The sequence below is a fragment of the Alosa sapidissima genome, chromosome 17 (genome assembly GCF_018492685.1).
Source record: "Alosa sapidissima isolate fAloSap1 chromosome 17, fAloSap1.pri, whole genome shotgun sequence".
NCBI lineage: Eukaryota > Metazoa > Chordata > Actinopteri > Clupeiformes > Clupeidae > Alosa > Alosa sapidissima.
In genome coordinates, this window is record NC_055973.1 from 31,919,914 (window position 1) to 31,941,518 (window position 21,605).

Here is a 21,605-nt window from a genome sequence, read left to right on the forward strand (position 1 = left end):
CGAATTTAGCTTCTATGACTGAGATCAAATCAATAAAATAAAATGACAGCAGTGATTGGCTGCAAAAATAAATAATGTCACGCGTCTTGCACCTCTCAAACTGGGCTATCAGGTAACCTACAGAGGAATTGAAATTATGAAATATGACCAAGGCATTAAAAAGCTGCTTGTTTGTCAGGATAATTTTTCACGGATTTATTTTAAAAAATATGAGCTATGAGTGTGAATGTTATATATTCCATCCCACAAATGATGTTTTACTGGTTTATTTGACAAATAATCTATATGGATTTGCTCTATAAAGACCTTATGTCTGTTTGGGATTGTTTTGTGAGCCTGGGGTTGTTTTGAGAGCCTATGTAGCCTATCTCAGATGTATCTCAGAATAAAGGAATACTTCATATTACTCTAAACCACCGTCTGTAAATCAACTGTATACTACTGTCTACATTGCACTATATTTTTGACCTGTCTGTATATTTCATCACCTTTCTATACTGTGCCTCACATTGCAACACAGCTCAGATCTTTGGTTGCTATGAAGGCCAATCGTTCTAAATGGATGGTTGCTATGGCCAAAGGCCAGTTCTATCTCTGCCGTTGTCAAGGGGCATATCGTAGAATTCTGATTAACCTTATCTTATTTGAAACATCTCTATTTTACTTAGCCCACTTCCATACAGTGGGTCCCATTAAGAAGTGGCCACTTCATTCGCGCTTACCGTGATTCACACAGCAGCATTATTAAATTAATCTGTCACTATATGCCTATGCCTACGTTTGCAAAGAAAACATTTTAATTTGATTCACATGAAACGTTACATTTAATGTACATGTTGACAATGAGTAGGCTAGTTCTGGTTGTTGGTGGTGTTATTGCATCCTTTAGTTATGCCTACAATGCAAGTTCCCTCGCGATTGGAAGCTCCTGTAGACAATAGTAGACGCATTTCAAAACATCGCGTTAGGAGTCCTCGCCACTTCTTTTAAGCTGTCACAGACTTAGGTGCTACTTTTAGGGCTAAAGTTCTTCGTGAATTACTGTTAGTAAAAAAAATAGCAGTCCTAAAGTTACAAGTGACGAAGTTACGAGTGCAAGCATCTCATATCAAATGACCATGGCATTACGCTAAACAACATAAATCCCAATTAGTAACATACATCTGCTCCCTATAGCTAGCCACACAAGAAATTAATGATACTAAATCTCTGCTTAGCATGCTTCTCCGCTTAGCATTCTAATAACAGAAGGGGCACATTTATGTTGACCACTACAACATGACTCATTATGTCTGTAACTGTATAAAACACTTACTTTCATAAAGGACGCACACCATCCAGCACATACACATGGAAACCGATATTTTAGGTTCTTGGCCACAAACTCAAAAAGTGTCTCTCTGAAGCCCTGTTCTAGAATCTTTGCTCTGAAGGCTGCGTTGCTAGGCAACATCAAATAAACAAAATGAGAGTCTTTCAGTATTAAATGTGTACGTGTGATTCCGAATGGATGTGTGTGGTTTGCAATTAGAATAAACAAGAAATAACATTTACAATAATTTCCCATTATAAATTACATAATATTTGCACCTTCCTTCCTTGTGAAGCTCACATAATTCTAATGTCACCGTATGTATGTGAAATGTAATACAACGTTGCCACCTAGCGTTCAGATGTATTTAACATTAACGTGACATTTCCTGCTTATGTCGTCAACTCCATGCTTTGAGGAAAACAATCTTTTTATCATAGTTTCCTCTTCAGTGAGCGATTACCAGGTCGTTTTTGTAACAGAGATGGCTGTTTATTGTCCCTAGGTTTACAGAAACACCTATTCATATTAATACGTATGGAAATCAAGTTAACACTGCCGACCACTGTTTGTCTATTACATGGCCCAGAATGCCTTGCATGTCTTTACAACAAAACAACACAGTAAAACCTAAATGCCCGTAAACATATGAATTTGCATACTTGCAACATTTTTAATAATACTCTCCCATCATGATATTTAACAATAATGAAACATTTATTTTGAATACCGTCAATGTGAAAATAACTGTACTACGTTAGCTATTATGCAAATGTTAGCAAATGTTCTCCTTGCAATTTCAGTTTGTAAGTCCATACTATCCCATGGCTGAGCAAGGATTTCATTATTGGGCAGGGCTGCCCAGAGACATTGTGCATACTTAGAAGGCACTGTGATAGAGGTGCAACTACAAAGGTGAAAGGTGGCAGTTACCAAATACAGGTGGGTGGTTTGCCAAATGCTGGAAACTTTTGGAATATTTCTTTTTTTTTTTTTAGCTTATGCACCCTCACATTGGAGTCCCGAGTTCATATACAAAATTTGGTATCGATATGTGACAGTGTTCCTGAGATATGGACGACTTCCTGTTTCGGAGCTTCGCCGCCGATTTCGTTTGGCTGTAACGGGCAAACGCTTCTGAAAATCAAAAATCCTTTCTGTAACTTTTGTGAGGCTTGGTCCAAGGATCATGTATGTCAAGTTTCGTGAAGTTCGGACCAAATTTGTGACCTGTGAAACTTTAGTTTCGCTTTCTATTCAATCCAATATGGCGGAAGAATGACAAGGGTCAGTGACATCATTTTCAATTTCCACACTACACCGGTTCCGGCCGGACGTTCCAGAGTTGGACCGGTGGCGATATCTCAAAAGGTCTTGGAGCAGGAGCTGGCCAAAAATCGGGCTTACAGGAATAAGAAAACTTAAGAAGAACAGCAAGCTTTCAGCAAGCACACTTAATAATGAAGTTGAAAATAATGAAGTTGCCCGCCGCCAGGATACGTCTGACGTTAAAGTGTGTGCATTCACCCATTGCCACATATTAGCTTTTAGTTCTGGCTATTTATAGAGACTCTTTATGTAACACTGGAACAGACAGAGCAACTCTGAGTCAGAGAAGGAAAGTCTGGGAATTTCAAAGGATGAAGCAAAGAAAGAAAGAGAGACAGAGAGAGAGAGAAAGAAAGAAAGAAAGAACGAAAGAAAGAGAGACAGAGAGAGAAAGAAAGAAAGGGAAGGAGCAAGGAAGAAAAAGAAAGCAATAACGAATCAGTTAAAGGCTAATCCAATCACAACCATTTCTTGTAAGTGAGGAAACTACTCAGATATTTGTCTCTTCCTTATAATGACCACTTAATTCCATTAAGCTTCGAGGAAAAAACAATAACATCTGTAAGATTGTCTGATGCTTGGCGAAAACAACGGACACGCACAAAAAGAAAAGATTGCATTAAACTACTTCAAGCACACAGCAGTCATCATCCTGCTTTCATACTCATCAAATACAGCCCGCGACCTCGCCTTGAGTGGTCAAGCGCTGGCACACTCGATCTAACAGCACGAGTCCGCCGCGAGCGACCAGCTGTGTGCATGATTCATACGCCCCAGTGCTGTACGCACCAAGTGCTGCGCGCCGTGGCAAGCGCCACACACCCCTGGCGCTCCAACTCTTTGTTCCCTACAGGAGAGCCCCTGCAGGGTCCCATAATCTCCACCGTTTGACCAGGCCCACATTTCACTGACCGCTGGTGAGAAAACTAAAAGATTTCTACAAATGGCAATAATGGCTCCCCGCTGTCAGGGCTAGCGCTGGAAGAGTGCGGTGGAGTGGCAAGGCTCCAGGAAGTGGCGGTCAATGTGTGGAACTGATGGAGGCCCCTCAACAGATAAGGAAGGATCTGTTCTCCAGCTGCCGAGGCACTCTGGACGCCACATTCTTTGCCTCCCACTCCGTCCATTCCTTGAGTGTGGCGGAACACCCGGGACTGGCCAGCCCTCCGTCCACTGTAACCTGGGACTGGCCAGCCCTCTCCGTCCACTGGCCAGCCCTCCGTCCACTGTAACCTGGGACTGGCCAGCCCTCTGTCCACTGTAACCTGGGACTGGCCAGGCCTCTGTCCACTGTAACCTGGGACTGGCCAGGCCTCCGTCCACTGGCCAGCCCTCTGTCCACTGTAACCTGGGACTGGCCAGCCCTCTGTCCACTGTAACCTGGGACTGGCCAGCCCTCTGTCCACTGTAACCTGGGACTGGCCAGGCCTCCGTCCACTATAACCTGGGACGCAGAGCGTTTGCCTGCCATGTTGGGGAGGAGAACAGTTCCGTTCTAAAAGACCAGTCTTAGACTGTGGAGTTTCAGCCAAGCCAGGCCTCCTCCTTCATTTTCCAACAGACAGATCTTAAGCACAAATCCAGAGCAATGCCAAGAGAAACAGCTAACTTAGGTCACTGGACTGAACCGATGCCCTGGCAGATTGCGGAGACAGTGGCAAAAACAGGTGGCAAACAATAACAGACCAATCACAGAGCTCATTAGAGCAGCCTTAACAGCAATGACATCACCAAATAAACACTACTGTTAAACCAGCCTGCCTGAAGAGATAATGAAATCTTGGAAAAAGTCTTTGCTTCAGGGAATGACAAAGAATGTTGAGCAACTCCTGTGCTTCTGCTGTTCACCCACAGGCCAAGTACAGTAGTGACTAATATTCTGCAGGTGGTCCAGCAGCTTTGGCACAGAGTGCTGCAGTACTTTTAAAAGAAAATGTAAAAAAAAAAAATACGTCACTGAAGCTCATCAACAAGCTCTGAAACAAACCCTTGCTTACATTTATCATTTAACAGTGCATGATGGACGAGTGTAGTTTTTTGTTGACAATAATTATAAACAAGGTCCTTGCCAAAAGATAATAGAGAACATCCGTGATGCACATAAGGGGAGTTAACCGTACCAAACGACCCGGCTCAACTCTTCTGGTACAAAACAGGAAGTTCAGGGGCCACAAACTTTTTAAAATATTTACCTGTATGAAGCAGCTATTAACGTTAGACCTCTATTTGTGGCACTTAAGACACATCGACATAAGTGGCGCTTTAACTGTTTGTTTATTTAAGATGCAACATATGTCTAATCAACCATGCCACAAGCAGACTTTGTCCACACTATAGAGGGAAACAATATTCATTGAGATCAAGCTTGCTGTGGATATCTAAGCTTACTGATGAAAACTTGTGAGAAACTTCGCGTCTGTAGCTTTCCATATTGAAATTATCTGGCACCAATGACAAGACACATTAGAAAAACAGATCGATTGAAGGCTACTCACCGAATGGTTAACACCCCACATAAGAACGCTCAGCAAAGGGTCGCTGGCACGGAACAGCTTCACTTTCTGGGCCACGAAATGTTTCTTTTTAGTTTTTGTTTTGCTCGCAAAAGATGCAGCAATGCTGCCAGCCGTAGCAGCAATCGACATGTTTGCTATAATAACTGACTCACTATCACAGTGAAAACTCGTTACAAAGCAGGCTGTCGGAGTCCTGGTCGCCTCTCAGTTCACTGACATTTACGTTTAGCTAGCTGGCTAACATAGCTTGCAAACTTATGCTAGCTTGTGAGCCACCAGTAAACCTAGATATCTGTCTACTCTAAGCCTGAAACGGTAACTAGCATCCAACCTTGCGAGATCGAAAAAGCCGTACGATTTTGTAATATTAATAGAGTTCACTGTCCAACTTGGTGTGTTAATCGCTATCTCGCTGGTGCAACACTTCCCTCATCACCAGACAGTCTCCCCTTCCTTCCCCACGATTCACCAGCTGCGGCCACACCAACCAACCCCTCCAGTAACTTAGCTAGCAGTTAACACAACGCTAGCAACATGGCAAACAGACTATGCTCTTCCTACCTGACTCACACAAAGATGACAACACAACACTTTACATTCGATTTCAATTCCCGTTAGATACGTCCAATTGCAGAACCTATGCTCCACGCAATACAACTCCCAGACTACAGATGGTCCAGCCCGGCTGAAGTCAGTCACTGCGGCGCTCCCCTAGTGACATGCTATCCATTGAATCCATTTGCCAAGCGGCCAGCACACCCAAGAATGAACTATCCCGAGGTTATGCGTGGACTATTACTTCTCTTTCAAATCCAGAACCTCCGAAATTGGCTATGAGCTGCGAAATATTGCGTATTAGTCAATCCTCCAAGAGAGAAAGAGAGATCAGTCGGGCAGAATAGCTGTGCGCTGGTGTTAGCTCAGCTCCAGCGTTTCCGGCTGGGCTCTCCGCGCTGACTGACAGCTCGATGTTGGAGGAGGCCGGGGCGGCGTTTACTCGCAGTCAAATTCATTCTGCATCTGTTTCTCGTTATATCTAGAGCAGTGGGCCTACGCGCTCTCTAGGTTTGGTAAAAATGTGTCAATGAAAATGTGTGGTGTTGACTTCAAAGTTTTTAACCCTTCAGCAGGGGAGTTTTGAACAATCTAACAAAAGATTCCGTTCTGCAACAATTCCATGTTGAATTCTATGAACCAGATAGAATGTCCATTTTACAGCATTTTCGTCACACCGGTGATCTCTCAGATAGATTCAGACTAGATCAGTTGATCAACAGGGTAAACAAATTATTTTTCCTAAATCTTTTTAAATAGAATTGTATCATTTTGAAGCAGTTCTTGCCACAACATACATATTTCAAGTGAAGCCCACTAATTAAACTGTCTGACTCTATTTTGTTCCAGTTAGAATTTACGTAGCCTACATTACTGTTGTTGCACATGCAAAGGCTGCATGCAAAATAGTCTACCCACTAATGCCTCTACTACAGTTAGAGTTTGTAAGTTAGACAATGTAAATCTTTTCCAGGGCAGTGACATTCGAGTAGGCCTAGGCCTATTAGTCCACCAGAAATATTTTTTTCCCTTCAATTTTCTCCACGCTTGATTGTCGATTCTCAAACCTGTTCAAGGTGGATTAAGTGTTTGAAATTATTCATTTGGTCGCACTATCTTCTTGTTGTATGATTACATAAAACCATGTATGTATGTATGTGTATATATATATATATATATATATAGATAGATAGATAGATAGATAGATAGATAGATACTTTATTCAAGAAATATATATGTTATATAAAACATAACATTATTTAAATAATGCGCTAAACTACATGGGATAAAAGAGGAAAGTGTATCGATGGTGTTATTAAGTTAAAGTGTTCTTTTCCTTCCTGGTGGTAGGCCTATTTCTTATTACACGTGTAGACTAGCCTACTCTGTGAAATGTGCGACATCAGGGGTTCCCAACCATTTTTGGCAGACCCTAATTTGATGTCCCAAAACTTTGGGGACCCCATTCACAAGAGAGAGCGCATCTCATCTCTGCAGCATACAGTTGAGAGCGGTACTCCCCAAGCTAATTCGTTTGTTTGACTCGCCTGGTTGTTTTGCTAGGCTTTGTTTTAAACGTTGATCAAGCATTATCGCCCATGATGATCTCATGCGGGATTCTAGTTTATTTTTGATTGTAAGGAAGAATGCGATTAGCCTATTTAACTTGGATATATTGGAGGTTTTCATTTTTATTTTAATATATTTTTTATGTAATAGGCTACTGGTCAATTGTAAGATAGCCTACCCAATATCTCAGCCGACCCCACAGGGTCCCAACCCCAGAAACGATGCGCTGATAGACTTGCCTTGGTTAGTGTTCTCGACCTCAAGTGAACATGTGCAGATCACAAGGAAACCTGGAATCCGTATCCTAGCAACAGTGCCAAACTCTCAAGTCCACTAAACAGCTCCTGTTCATTCAGGCACAGTTAGCCAGCTAGTTTGATAACTAGCCAGCAAATACCAGTAACTTACATTTCAAGATGGGGAAAAAGGCGAAAAAGGAACCAGAGCCACCTACTAAAGATGAGGTAAAAAAATTATCGTCGTTTCAAACGTTCATACATCGTAAGCTTTAAAAGGTTAAAATTGCCTTCAACTTCAGCATTTAACTCGATGTCTGATCGATACACTAACTAAGTTAGCGATAAAATGTTACCAACACAAAACCATCCAACGGCTCCCATGTAGGCTACGCAGGGTAGCATAAATATCCCGGTATGAATAGCCTATATTAACGTTAACCTTTCTTGAAAAGTTTAGTCCATTGTAAGTTGACATGATGCGTGTTAAACGTAACTGTTAGGCTGTGTGATCATATTGATTCTCTTTCATTGTGGCCCTTAGTTCGACCCTCTATCCATTGAGAGTAGAAGGGCAGACACAGCTGTGCTCATGCTCAGTTCTCCAGAGGAGGGGGTCTTGGCAAAAGCTTGTGAAGCAATTCGCAAATTTGCAGAAAAGGGTATGTAGCACTTTTATAACTCTTCTTGTGTAAGTAAACTGTCATCTATCTATGTCACTTATTTTCACACATGACAACACCTTGTTTTGTTGAAAATGTGTTTTCTATTGTCCTTTACACAGTTGTTTGTTTGTTTGTTTTTCAGGTGATGAGAACAGGATCACTCTAATGGGCCTGGGAGCAGTGGAGCCTCTCTCACACCTCATATCTCATGATGACAAATCTGTCCGAAAGAATGCTTTCATGGCCCTGGGGATCATGGCTCACAATGGCAAGCCTTGCACCCTCTGACATCCTGTGCTTTTTAGGACAGAGGTTGCAGCATTCATATTGGTGTATCCACATTTCAACACTTCAACTGCATTTATTTATTTTTTGACAGGTGATGTCAAAAAAATGCTGAAAAAATTGGATGTCATACCTTCTATCATTGCAAGGCTCTCTCCTGAAGGTGTGGATCATCATTAGAAATGCATTTGTGTTGTTTGTAGTAATTAGGAGAGTATGTTGTATGATGTGTTGTCATGTTCTGCTTATTTTCCCTTGTGAATATTGTCATTAGAGGATGTGGTGATCCATGAATTTGCCACTCAGTGTCTCGCGTCTCTGGCTCTTGACTTTGCCTGCAAGGTTCAGATCTTCGACAGTGAAGCGTTAGGGCCCCTTATCCATCTCCTCTCAAGCAGCGACCCAGACGTAGTGAAGAATTCTGTCGAGTGCATTTACAACCTTGTTCAGGTGAGATCTGAGACTTAAGACCGGTAGGAATCCTGCTGCATATCGTTTACATTCCTGCACTGTTGCATAATTCCCCCCTTAGCGTCAGGTTAACGTTTACATTCCTGCACTGTTGCATAATTCCCCCCTTAGCGTCAGGTTAACGTTTACATTCCTGCGCTGTTGCATAATTCCCCCCTTATTACAGCGTTATACTATCATCATGGCGCTGTGCCAGTTATTAATGGGATTATGTTGCATGTTGTGTGTGATGTCTGTATGCTACTGAGACCTTGAATTTCCCCTTGGGGATCATTAAAGTATCTATCTATCTATCTATCAAGCTTATATCCCACATCTTTTATGCAGATCAGTCATCTGGAGATGGAAGCAATACTATGTAGTTCCTCTACCTTACGACCCACGGCCATTTCTCAATCCCACCCCCCCCTCTCTCTTTCACTCTCTTCCTGTCACTCTTCCGTGTCCTATCTAAATGATGGCAAAAAGCCCCAAAATATGCATTCATACATGTGACATCCACTTCAGTGTTCTAAAGAAGTGTGGGGGTACGTGAGTAAGAGCCTCAGTGGCTTCAATGGTGCAGCACGTGCATCCAAATATTTGAGTACTGGGTGCTGGGCAGGAAAGCACAAGCATGTAGAAGAAGAACGCTGAGTCCGCACACCAGAATCTGCTCCTTAGCGTTTTTTTTATTGGTAGGCTATATCACCACATGTGACGATTCGGGCCCCAGCCCTTCATCAGACCTTCATCGTCTTTTTCAATTCCATAGAACACTGCCGAATGCAGCCACACTGTCCAGTTCTATATATGCAGTCTATGAGTGTTCTGAAGGAGTGTGGGGGGTAAGTGCGTAAGAGCCTCTGCTCTGTGGCTTTGCTCCCACAGGACCTGCCCAGTCGCGTGGCCGTGCGTGAGCTAAACGGGATCCCCCAGCTGCTGGGGCAGCTGCACTCCGAGTTCCCCGTCATCCAGGAGCTCACGCTGCGTACCCTGGGCCACATCACCACCGACAAGGAGACGCGCCTGGCCTTCAGGGAGGAGCAGGGCCTCGAGAAACTGCTGGAAGTCCTTACAAAGAAGGTAATAACCCAGGCAACAGTGACCACAGGAATGTCCTTATTTGGACATAAGTTACATATTCAGCGGTCTTCACAGCTGTTATTCATACAAAGAATACCATATTTTGAGGATAGATTTGAGGATTCACTTTGATTAACTTTTAGGATAAATTACCATCTCTGACTCTTCTTGGTCAACAAATGTAATAACTTTTAGATATGGTACCAAAGATGTTGTTCTTATGTAGTAGGGAAGTAGCACACTGAGCCGCAATGTTAGATTTGTGTGACCCATATGACTAGAAACAATATAATTCTATTGTTTGCCCCTTTTCTCCCAAAAAGGAATACAATGACCTGCACGTGGAGGCCTTACAGGTGGTCTCCAATTGCCTGGAGGATGTGGACACCTTGCAGTACGTCCGGGAGAGGGCGGGTCTGCAGACACTGCTGACGTTTGTGACGACACCCACCCTGCCTGAAGTGCAAAGCAATGCAGTGAAAGCCATCACCAAAGTGGCACAGAGCTGTATGTGCATTCTAGTGACTCAGTCTCCTTCCAGTGTTCTTACATGACAACCACAAAATCACCTTCACCTAATGCTATGGCCTATGTAGGTTTGTGTCGTTTTGCAAATAAGACGGAGGGCTGTGAGTAATGGTTGTGAGCGTGATGAGTGAAAATGGCAAATCGATGGAGAGACAGAAAGAGGCGTACGGTGTTTCATCATTTATTCACTCTGTATTTTGTCCTGTTGTGTCGTAGATGAAAACAGGAAAATCCTTCACGAACAAGATGTGGAGAAGTCGCTGATGGCTTTATTGGCCGTGGAGAACAACCGCGTGCGTTCCGCAACCTGCCAAGCGGTGGCAGTGATGAGCAAGCACTTGGCCAGCAAGGACACCTTCAGACATCTGGGTATGTGATGCGTGCCAGAGATACATTTCTGACGCAACTGGTGCATTTCCCTGAACATCAGAGTGATTACACTGAGCGAACCGTCTGCAATTTGCTCCTCCAGGCAGCATAAAGCCAATCGTCCAGCTCTTGAGCAGTGAGAGCACGGAGGTGCGGGAGTCTGCGGCTCATGCGCTGTCCAGTCTGACCAGTGGGAACCAGCTGAATGCTCAGTGAGTTTGCACAAACCTCGTTCTGTTCCCAGGCTGCTGATAGCATCTATGTAAATAAGGTCTCAGCACCGATACCGCAGCATGATTCACAGTCCAAACATGTGTAGGTACACCTGATTGACAGACTGTTTTTTTTTTTTTTTTTTTTTAAAGCAACCAGCCCTACTTCTTTAGGATGTTTACGTAGAGGAAACAGTATTCTCCCCCTCTCTCTTTTACACTGCTGCCCATATCATCCCACACACACATACACTGTCTATAAATTCCCCTCCTCTCTCTCTATCTCTCTCTCTCTCTCTCTCTTTCTCTCTGTTCAGGGCTGTGTTTGAGGCAGAGGGTGATGAGGCACTGGTGCAGCAGGTCCAAGACGGCGGTGCCAGGGAAGTGGCGTATGCTGCGTCTGTCCTTACCAACATGGCTGCCCAGGAGGCCCTCCGACGCAACATCCTGTCCCAGGGAGTCATGCAGACCCTGGTGGGGCCTCTGCAGTTCAAGGATACACACCTGCTGGTCAGCATTATCCAGGCAGTGGCCACACTGGCCTCTGACGCAGAGGGCAGAACTGAGGTTAGTAAATGCACAAGCAACCAGTGAATAAAAAAGAAATGCAAATGTCAACAGGACTCCCTCATGTGCATGTTGCGCTCAGCGGCAGCTCCCTGCCTGGAATGTGCAGTCTGGTGGGTAGATCATCCCACTGTTGTATTTTTCCATCCTTTTTTTGTCGTATTAGCTACTGGATGCCTAGATTTTCCACCGGATTAATGAAGTACCTATCTATCTATCTATCTATCTATCTATCTATATATATATATATATATATATATATATATATATATATATATATATATATATATGCCTATCTATCTATCTGCCTATCTCTCTATCTATCTATCTATCTATCTATCTATCTATCTATATATATATATATATATATATATATATATATATCTATCTATCTATCTGCCTATCTATCTATCTATCTGTATGTAAAGTGAAGTTGAAATGATTTTGTACCAAAGCTGCACCCTAGTTAATACTGTAATAGCTTCCCTTTGCATACAGTTCAGGACTGCTGGGGGTCTGCCACACTTGGTCAAACTGCTTCATTCATACAACACAGAAGTACGCCGCAATGCATGCTGGGCCCTCAGTGTGTGTGCCAATGACGAGTCTGCTGCTTCTGAACTCAGCAAGTTAGGGTGAGTTATGGCATAAATTGATTTAGCTTCTTGTAGTGCTCATAGTTGTAGAATCATTGATTAAATAATTGTATCCTCAGATAATGTTCAGTAATGCCTACATTTACTGTAAATTGAGGAATAGAGTTCCAGATCAGGCCACCAGGGGGCAACATATTCCATAACAGTTAGACAGGAGTATAATGTTTTCACTTGGTTTATATATCATTTCTGAGATACATAAATAAATACCATGATTGGATTCGCGATAGAGTGTAATAACAGTTAATATGACAAAAGGACCTAAGTAAATGCTTACAGCACCTGGGATCTCCAGGCAGACTCCCATCCAAGCACTAACTAGGCCCAACATCGCTTCGTCTCCGACATTGGGCATGCTCATTGTGGTATGGCTGTACGTGGTAATACGGTGGTTGCCTTTATAAACTTAAATCATTTTGGAAGTAGTTTGAATATTTAGTGGTGTAAGTAATGCACAACAATGCGTATGTCTCTATGGCTCTGGTGTAATGTACCTCCTTACAATGTCTATGCTTTACGTAATATCATCACAAGCGACGGTGTAAGGAATTGAAATGACCTCATAAACCTCACATACATAAGTCAGGATCTCTGTGGTGTTGTCACCAGTGGTGGAAATCCACTTTTTAAAATGTGAACAATGTGGTAAATAAATGTGACAAATAAATGGTCAAATTCACCAGCCACTCATTAGAAAATCATAGTTTTGTGTTTGAAATATATCAGCCACTATCCGATTTGACCAGCTTTTGGCTGGTGCTCATTCCCATTCACCACTTTAAACGTAACCACTGTGACCGTTACCATTATACTTCTCACATCAAATCCAAACTCAAGACTGAGAAATAATGTGTCAGTCTACCAAACAATTTGAAGTCCATGTACAATCAGCTTTGGACAAGCTTTGTGATCTCGAAATAATGTTCCAAAATTAACCAGTAGATGGCGCCACACCCAAAGAACAGAAAACAGTAAGGAACACTGGGTGAGAATGGGGTGAATCTCCATGTTCACACTCACAGACTAACAGATTTAAATGTGTGTTCCCGCTAACTTCATGAGGGTTTAAGGCTACCCACTGTGAAACTGTGAAGTGCACGAGGGCTCGCTCGCACTCTTTCTGAGCCTTTTCCATAAGTCGGCATGTATGCAGTTTACCCAAGGGAATGAGCAACATTTCATAGCCTTGAAACACAGGATTACCCAAAGGGAGGCTGGGTGCTTGAAAACAAACAAATGGCATTAAACGGAAACATAAACGTGTTTGCAACATGTTTTTGGTGTTGTCAATTTAATAATAGGTCACATTCCTGTTATTAGCATTTTGAACCCTTAAAGCCTTTCACACTCTATCACTGGGGGCAGTCGTGGCCTACTGGTTAGGGGCAGCCGTGGCCTACTGGTTCGGGCTTCGGGCTTGTAACCGAAGGGTTGCCGGTTGGATCCCTGACCAATAGAAAAAATGTGTGTGGGGGAAGTGGTTGAGCACTGCTCTCCCATGCCCATACCCACTGCTGAAGTGCCCTTGAGCAAGGCATCTAACCCCTCACTGCTCTCCCATGCCCACATCCACTGCTGAAGTGCCCTTGAGCAAGGCACCTAACCCCTCACTGCTCCCGGAGCACCCTCACTGCTCTGAGGTTAGTGTGTGCTTTGTGTTTACAGTTTTTCTCAGTCGCTTTGGTGCTTTTCTCACATCACTATTAACATTTGCACAGCAGTTAGTGCATTTCTCAAAACAATTAGTGCAAACTTCAAAACCTAGTGGATAACCTGCAAAAGCACGTCACTTGCTCAAAATGGATAGCCCATTCCTCAAAAGCAAGTATTTATGTCAATGAAACTGCCAGTGTCATCAAAATGGGAAGTCTTGACTCCATCGTTTATGAACAAAACAGTCAAATGGCTTTGTCATGTTTTCATTATGACAGTTTATGCTCTCAGTGGTTTCCCATGCAAAAAAAGGTCAGAACTTGGTGACCTGAAAATGCTCAAGACAGCACTATACAGCACTTGTACAGTCATTTGAAAAATACAGTAAAGTTACAAATTGCTGTAGTAAGGGGAGTAAGTGAGTACAAGACACTGAATATGTACGTTTCAGTTTTACTGTATATGCTCTTTGCAATTACAGCATTGTGACAAAATTTGATAACTAGTTCACCAATTTTGTATGTAATGTAATTTAATGACTCAAGCAATGAAATGAAGACTATTAGTTTTATTGGAAACGACTATTCAGCATCCATAAGTATAGTTAATTTTGACTGACATGACAAAGCAACTGATACATGTTCAAAAGCATTTGCAATTTGTTCAGAGGAAGGAGAAATTGCTACTATGATGTGCACAAATGACTAAATGTTGTGGAGGTTGAACTAATAGTTATTCTGATCTGAGAAAAGCACCAAAGCGACTGAGAAAAATGTCCCTCACGGGATCAAAAGAGTATATATATGTTTAAGCGCTTATGTGTTATGGTTTATATAATGTTGTTTTATTTTAATTGGGCTGTTAATTAATTTGACATTATTGTTTATTATTGATATTCTCCTTAATGTAGTCTTAGCATGTCATTGTTTTTATATTATTGATTGAATTGACATTATTGTTTTATTATTGCCTTTCCCCTTTTTTACATTGCTTTTTATTAGGCTATTGCTTGAATTGATATTATTGTGTACTACAACTATTCTCCTTATTACATTTGACCTACATTCTAATCTGTTCCCTGTTCATTTTTAAATATTATTATGTTGTTTTGTATTTATGTGTCGCTTTGGACAAAGGCGTCTGCTAAATCCATAACCATATATACTTGACGTGACGTGTTTGAGGGTTCAGGGCTTAGACCTTAAGGAGAACATCAACATTTAGCCATGGTCTCTCTTTCCTTAGTTCTCACTTTAACTTGGTTGGATTTCACAAGCCACTGTTGAAGGTTGAAATGGAAATAGACAGCCATTTAACTTAATTATACGTGTAGGCTTCAGCCCCTACTGTTCTGGCTCATTTAGAATTTACAGCTAATTGTCATGTAGGAAATTCATCACTGTGATTGATTATGACATCATGGGCCTGCTAGATCCAGGAAGTGATTAGCACTCCATTAAAAACTGTTCTTCAGTCCGTATATATACAAAAGAGTATATATACTCTTTTGATCCCGTGAGGGACATTTTTCTCAGTCGCTTGTGCTTTTCTCAGATCAGAATAACTATTAGTTCAACCTCCACAACATTTAGTCTGTCTCCTCCCCCGGTTGGTTTCTTTAATGAGTGAGGAATCCTCCTGTAAGCGACTCCCTGGACATCATTTACAGATGTAAGCAGCAAAGGTCAAACTAAGGCATCATTCTCCCTCACGTCTCAGAGCTCTGGAGGTCCTGCAGGAGATCAACTCTTCCACCAACCGCAGGAACCGATTTAGTGACATCGCCCTGCAGAGACTGCTGGACAACAACCTGTCGGCCAAGTACAGCCTCACCGGCCACCTCTCCGCCACGGACGTCATCGCAGACGGCTTCTATGACCCTGGGCAGGCAAGTCCATCGCATGACAACACTCAGCCGAGTGGTTATTTAGTATATATATTCAAGTAAGTATATATACTCTTTTGATCCCGTGAGGGAAATTTGGTCTCTGCATTTATCCCAATCCGTGAATTAGACACACTCAGCACACAGTGAACACAGAACTCAGAAGGCTGCTGGCCTACATGTTGTATAAGTATATAAGTATATATACTCTTTTGATCCCGTGAGGGAAATTTGGTCTCTGCATTTAACCCAATCCGTGAATTAGTGAAACACAGCACGGTGAAGCACACACTAATCCCAGCGCAGTGAGCTGCCTGCAACAACAGCGGCGCTCGGGGAGCAGTGAGGGGTTAGGTGCCTTGCTCAAGGGCACTTCAGCCGTGGCCCACTGGTCGGGGTTCGAACCGGCAACCCTCCGGTTCCAAGTCCGAAGCGCTAACCAGTAGGCCACGGCTGTCCCCAGTGTAGTGTGTGTGTGTGTGTGTGTGTGTGTGTGTGTGTGTGTGTGCGTGTATGTCTGAATGTTTGTGAGTCTTACATTTGTCTTCTTGATTGCATTTAACCACAGACCCGAGCAGGTCAGAAAGTTCCAGATCTGGTGGACCTATCTAACCAGGTCATCAGCCAGCGTCGACCAGTCATCGCAGTTAATGGAAAACCACAAGACCTGTAAGTGAAGGCCAAGGGCTGTTTTGCAACAACTAGTCCGATTTGTTTCAACTCAAGCTGGTTGTGTAGTAAAGGACACGTGTCTTCTGCAAATCTGTGCTGCCATTCTAGGCCAGGTTATGGTGGGTGTGTGTAAAGGAGGATTATCATATTCTGTCAGAATTGCCTTGAATTACTGTATGTTTGGCCCATTCAACCAATATAGACACAAAATCGCAATCATACAGCGCAATCATCTTTTTCTTGGGATTTTTCCCCTAAACTAGCTTATGTTTTGAAAGCAGGGATGATTTACTGCTGTGGTTTCTAATGGTTGCTGTAGTTTGTCTATTCTCTTTCTTGTCCTACGCATATTAGATAGCGCCCCAGCTCTGCGCCATCCCCCACTGTGGAACTCTAGTCGGCTCCGTTCCAACACGTTTCCTGTTCTAAAGGAGTGGGCTCCTTTGTTTTCTACTGGCCAGCCACTTCCACATCATTAAGCCCTTTACACTGGCGCTATACCACCGGCATATTAAGAAGTCAGTTACGTAATGTTGGTATTGTAACCATATGGCGTTTACCACTGCTAATAAACCATGGCAGTGAAATCAGATCATCAGTTTGCCCTTAAGGACAAGTGTCTGCACTGATACTCCACGACACAGAGGACGTTTAAATAGGTTTTATGACAAGCAGATTACACGGCTATTGAACTGCTAATAGCTGGTAGTAGCTGGCAAGTGGCGTCCTCTAGTTCCGCAGCCAAGTCAGCATAAAGGTTAATGGCACTTGAATGCCCTCGCGCGCAGCTCCCGTTTGCGGTTGCTGCAGCCTCGGTATGGCCATGTTTGTGTTCGTTGCCTGTGGAGTGGAGCTGTTTCTGTTTATTTATTTATTTATTTATTTCGGTGATGTTTTGAGATTTGGGCTTTGTTTCACAGGAGCATCCATGGCCTGGCAGAGGCCAGGCAGCCAGACAGCGCCTGCGAGTCACGGGCCGCCTCAGCCCAGAGCAACAGGTCCAACAGCAGAGCCCCCAGGTGTGTTATCCAGAGCAGAGGATTAACTGACCTCTAACAGGGGCAGCCGTGGCCTACTGGTTAGCGCTTCAGACTTGTAACCGGAGGAATGCCGGTTCTGAACCCCGACCAGTAGGAAGCGGCTGAAGTGCCCTTGAGCAAGGCACCCCTCACTGCTCCCCGAGCGCCGCTGTTGTAGCAGGCAGCTCACTGCGTCGGTTCACCTCACTGTGTGTTCACTGTGTGCTGAGTGTGTTTCACAGATGGGATAAATGCAGAGACCAAATTTCCCTCACGGGATCAAAAGAGTATATATACTTATACTTATACAGTGATTAGTTAGCTGGATATGGCATCTTCTGTTACCATAATTGAGTCTTTGTAGTATTCCTAAATTCACAGAATCAGAAAACAGAATGAAAAGGGGAAATGGAAATGTTTATATCCCAAATACAGACACACTGTTTCTTTCTTTCTTTCTTTCTTTCTTTCTTTCTCTTCCCTTTTTCTAGTAAAGCCAAACAAAGAGACGAGGATGTGAGCAAGCCTCAGCAGCGCCACGGAGATGAGCGCCAGGGGCTGTTGCCATGGGATTCCCAACTCTGTTCACTGATCACTGAGGCAACCAAGTCCATACTGCCACTCGAGGAGGAGAGGGACCAACTCAGAGCTCTGGCTGTGTGAGTTTACAACCAGCAGAACCAGCAGAGTTGTCAGGAGCTTATGGAAACAGCGTGGTGGATGTAAGAAAGAGGAAGTAGGGGGAAGCACAGAGTTTTACAGGGTGAAATGACTGGCCACTCTCTTTTCCAAATTAACACAAGATAATAATAACACACTCTCTTTTCCAAATTAACACAAGATAATAATAACAATTCTTCTCAATAATAACCAAGTCCAAATAGTTTTCCACAACATGTAGGCTAGCAGCCTTCTGAGTTCTTGTGACGCCACAACATGTAGGCCAGCAGCCTTCTGAGTTCTGTTTTCCACAACATGTAGGCTAGCAGCCTCCTGAGTTCTTGTGACGCCACAACATGTAGGCCAGCAGCCTTCTGAGTTCTTGTGACGCCACAACATGTAGGCCAGCAGCCTTCTGAGTTCTTGTGACGCCACAACATGTAGGCCAGCAGCCTTCTGAGTTCTTGTGACGCCACAACATGTAGGCCAGCAGCCTTCTGAGTTCTTGTGACGCCACAACATGTAGGCCAGCAGCCTTCTGAGTTCTTGTGACGCCACAACATGTAGGCCAGCAGCCTTCTGAGTTCTTGTGACGCCACAACATGTAGGCCAGCAGCCTTCTGAGTTCTTGTGACGCCACAACATGTAGGCCAGCAGCCTTCTGAGTTCTTGTGACGCCACAACATGTAGGCCAGCAGCCTTCTGAGTTCTTGTGACGCCACAACATGTAGGCCAGCAGCCTTCTGAGTTCTTGTGACGCCACAACATGTAGGCCAGCAGCCTTCTGAGTTCTTGTGACGCCACAACATGTAGGCCAGCAGCCTTCTGAGTTCTTGTGACGCCACAACATGTAGGCCAGCAGCCTTCTGAGTTCTTGTGACGCCACAACATGTAGGCCAGCAGCCTTCTGAGTTCTGTTTTCCCTTGTGACGCCACCTCTGACTGGCATCAAGGTTGACAGTCGAGGTGAGATTATCGGAATCAGAATGCGCTGGACTGAGATTGATGGCAATCTAGGAGTGTGTTCTAACGAGCTAGACTGAGATTGATAGCAATCTAGGAGTGTGTTGTAACGAGCTGCACTGAGATTGATAGCAATCTAGTGTGTTCTGACAAGTCATCCCCAGCTGCAGCTGCCTTTGCCTTTCTGACGCTCTGCAGCCTGGTGAGCAACGCGATGGGCGGGGCGTTGAGTGCCGAGCAGCAGCACGACTTCCTGTGGGAGCTGCATCTGAGCGAGCTGAAGCACGAGGAGCAGTCCAACATCATCCCCATTGGCAAGATCAAGAAAGGCACCTACATCCACAGAGCCCTGCTTTACAAGGTACACTTGAGCCCTGCTTTACAAGGTAACACACTTGAGCCCTGCTTTACAAGGTACACTTGAGCCCTGCTTTACAAGGTAACACACTTGAGCCCTGCTTTACAAGGTACACTTGAGCCCTGCTTTACAAGGTAACATCCACAGAGCCCTGCTTTACAAGGTACACTTGAGCCCTGCTTTACAAGGTAACATCCACAGAGCCCTGCTTTACAAGGTACACTTGAGGCCTGCTTTACATGGTACACTTGAGGCCTGCTTTACAAGGTAACACACTTGAGGCCTGCTTTACAAGGTAACACACTTGAGCCCTACTTTACAAGGTACACTTGAGGCCTGCTTTACAAGGTAACACACTTGAGGCCTGCTTTACAAGGTAACACACTTGAGGCCTGCTTTACAAGGTAACATCCACAGAGCCCTGCTTTACAAGGTAACACACTTGAGGCCTGCTTTACAGGTAACACACTTGAGGCCTGCTTTACAGGTAACACACCTGCTTTACAGGTAACACACTTGAGGCCTGCTTTACAGGTAACACACTTGAGGCCTGCTTTACAGGTAACACACCTGCTTTACAGGTAACATACCTGCTTTACAGGTAACACACTTGAGGCCCTCTCTCCACATCAGCCAGTGCCCTTAGTAACCTGACAGAACTGACCCTCAACATGACACAGTGGAATAAGCATACGCAGTGTTTCCTATACATTGACTTATTTGTGGCGGCCCGCCACAATATCAACATTGACCACCACACAATGATTTTCCAGGTTGTACTAAATTGTGCTTAAATCTGGTTAGAATCATAACCACACTGCACTAATTTGTTAAAAACTGTTGCATTCAGGTTAATTCTGCAAACCAACCACCACAAATTCAATTCTGTGGGAAACACTGATACATGTATTTGAATGATTCCGTCCACATACTCAGTTGCATTTCCAGCCAACACCAGTCACTCAGCTAAGATACAGTAGGCTACATATGAAGTGCATAAGTTACATACTGTATGAAGTGCATAGTACATATGAAATGCATAGTATATACTGAATGAAGTGCATAAGGTGTGGCCTGGTTGGTGTAGATGGATTTGGCATTTCTCCTCTCACACACGGGCATGTTGCTCATGCCATGGGTATGTCTGTGTATATTCCATGGCATGGGTATGTCTGTACATATGTTCGTTGCCATGGGTATGTGTGTGTATGTTCCATGCCATGGGTACGTCTGTGTATGTTCGTTGCCATGGGTACGTATGTCCGTTGCCATGGGTATGTCTGTGTATGTTCGTTGCCATGGGTACGTCTGTGTATGTTCGTTGCCATGGGTATGTCTGTGTATGTTCGTTGCCATGGGTACGTCTGTACGTATGTTCGTTGGCATGGGTATGTCTGTGTATGTTCGTTGCCATGGGTATGTCTGTGTATGTTCGTTGCCATTAGTATGTCTGTACGTATGTTCGTTGCCATGGGTATGTCTGTGTATGTTCGTTGCCATGGGTACGTCTGTGTATGTTCGTTGCCATGGGTATGTCTGTACGTATGTTCGTTGCCATGGGTATGTCTGTATATGTTCGTTGCCATGGGTATGTCTGTGTATGTTCGTTGCCATGGGTACGTCTGTGTATGTTCGTTGCCATGGGTATGTCTGTACGTATGTTCGTTGCCATGGGTATGTCTGTATATGTTCGTTGCCATGGGTATGTCTGTGTATGTTCGTTGCCATGGGTACGTGTGTATGTTCCAGGTCCTGGCGGACAGGATCGGTGTGGGCTGCAGCCTGGTGCGGGGCGATTATAATCGGGCGTGGAACGAGGTGCTGATCACCGAGGGCCCCCCAAAGACTCCCGGATGCTACTGCCAGCCGTGCGTGTATGTGGTGGATCTCATACACAGCCCTGGAGAGCTCATGAAGAGCAACTCACCAGCAGCTATTAAATATCAGCGTATTTGAAAGACTGCTCTTTTGCACATAACATCCAAAAGTCTGCAAGATTGCTACGAAGATGTAGTAACTACTTTGAAATGTAATAAAATAAAGTGTTTTTAATCAAAGCA

The 21,605-nt window shown here is 43.8% G+C and overlaps 2 protein-coding genes across 5 annotated transcripts in view; one reads left to right on the forward strand and one right to left on the reverse strand.

The window, feature by feature from the left end:
- pip4k2aa (phosphatidylinositol-5-phosphate 4-kinase, type II, alpha a) overlaps positions 1-7,571 on the reverse strand; it is a 31,727-nt gene extending 24,156 nt beyond the window's left edge. Inside the window, exon 1 of one of the 4 annotated variants that reach the window (XM_042067413.1) lies at positions 7,460-7,571. Coding sequence is in view for 2 of the 4 variants with exons in the window: in XM_042067411.1 (XP_041923345.1) it covers positions 5,137-5,286 (150 nt within the window). In the remaining 2 variants the exon portion in view is untranslated. Of the gene's footprint in view, positions 1-1,315; positions 1,334-5,136; positions 6,140-7,459 lie in introns of those variants that run through there. The other 3 variants (XM_042067414.1, XM_042067411.1, XM_042067412.1) reach the window with 3 other exon arrangements.
- A 10-nt stretch (positions 7,572-7,581) lies between these two features.
- On the forward strand, positions 7,582-21,605 carry armc3 (armadillo repeat containing 3). Its single transcript, XM_042067410.1, has 17 exons — positions 7,582-7,745; positions 8,062-8,179; positions 8,325-8,450; positions 8,562-8,630; positions 8,742-8,917; positions 9,809-10,003; positions 10,327-10,510; positions 10,748-10,900; positions 11,004-11,112; positions 11,430-11,679; positions 12,178-12,314; positions 15,708-15,876; positions 16,442-16,542; positions 17,466-17,564; positions 18,056-18,223; positions 19,386-19,548; positions 21,295-21,605. Exons 1-17 carry the CDS (start codon positions 7,698-7,700, stop codon positions 21,499-21,501), a joined length of 2,472 nt encoding a protein of 823 aa, XP_041923344.1. The 5' UTR covers positions 7,582-7,697; the 3' UTR covers positions 21,502-21,605.

Excerpts from the sequence above, each read along its gene's own strand:
- armc3 (XM_042067410.1), top strand. The coding sequence starts at position 7,698 with ATGGGGAAAAAGGCGAAAAAGGAACCAGAGCCACCTACTAAAGATGAG. Across the intron at positions 8,180-8,324 it reads TCGCAAATTTGCAGAAAAGG|GTGATGAGAACAGGATCACT; the intron begins GTATGTAGCACT and ends TTTGTTTTTCAG. Across the intron at positions 8,631-8,741 it reads TGCAAGGCTCTCTCCTGAAG|AGGATGTGGTGATCCATGAA; the intron begins GTGTGGATCATC and ends TATTGTCATTAG.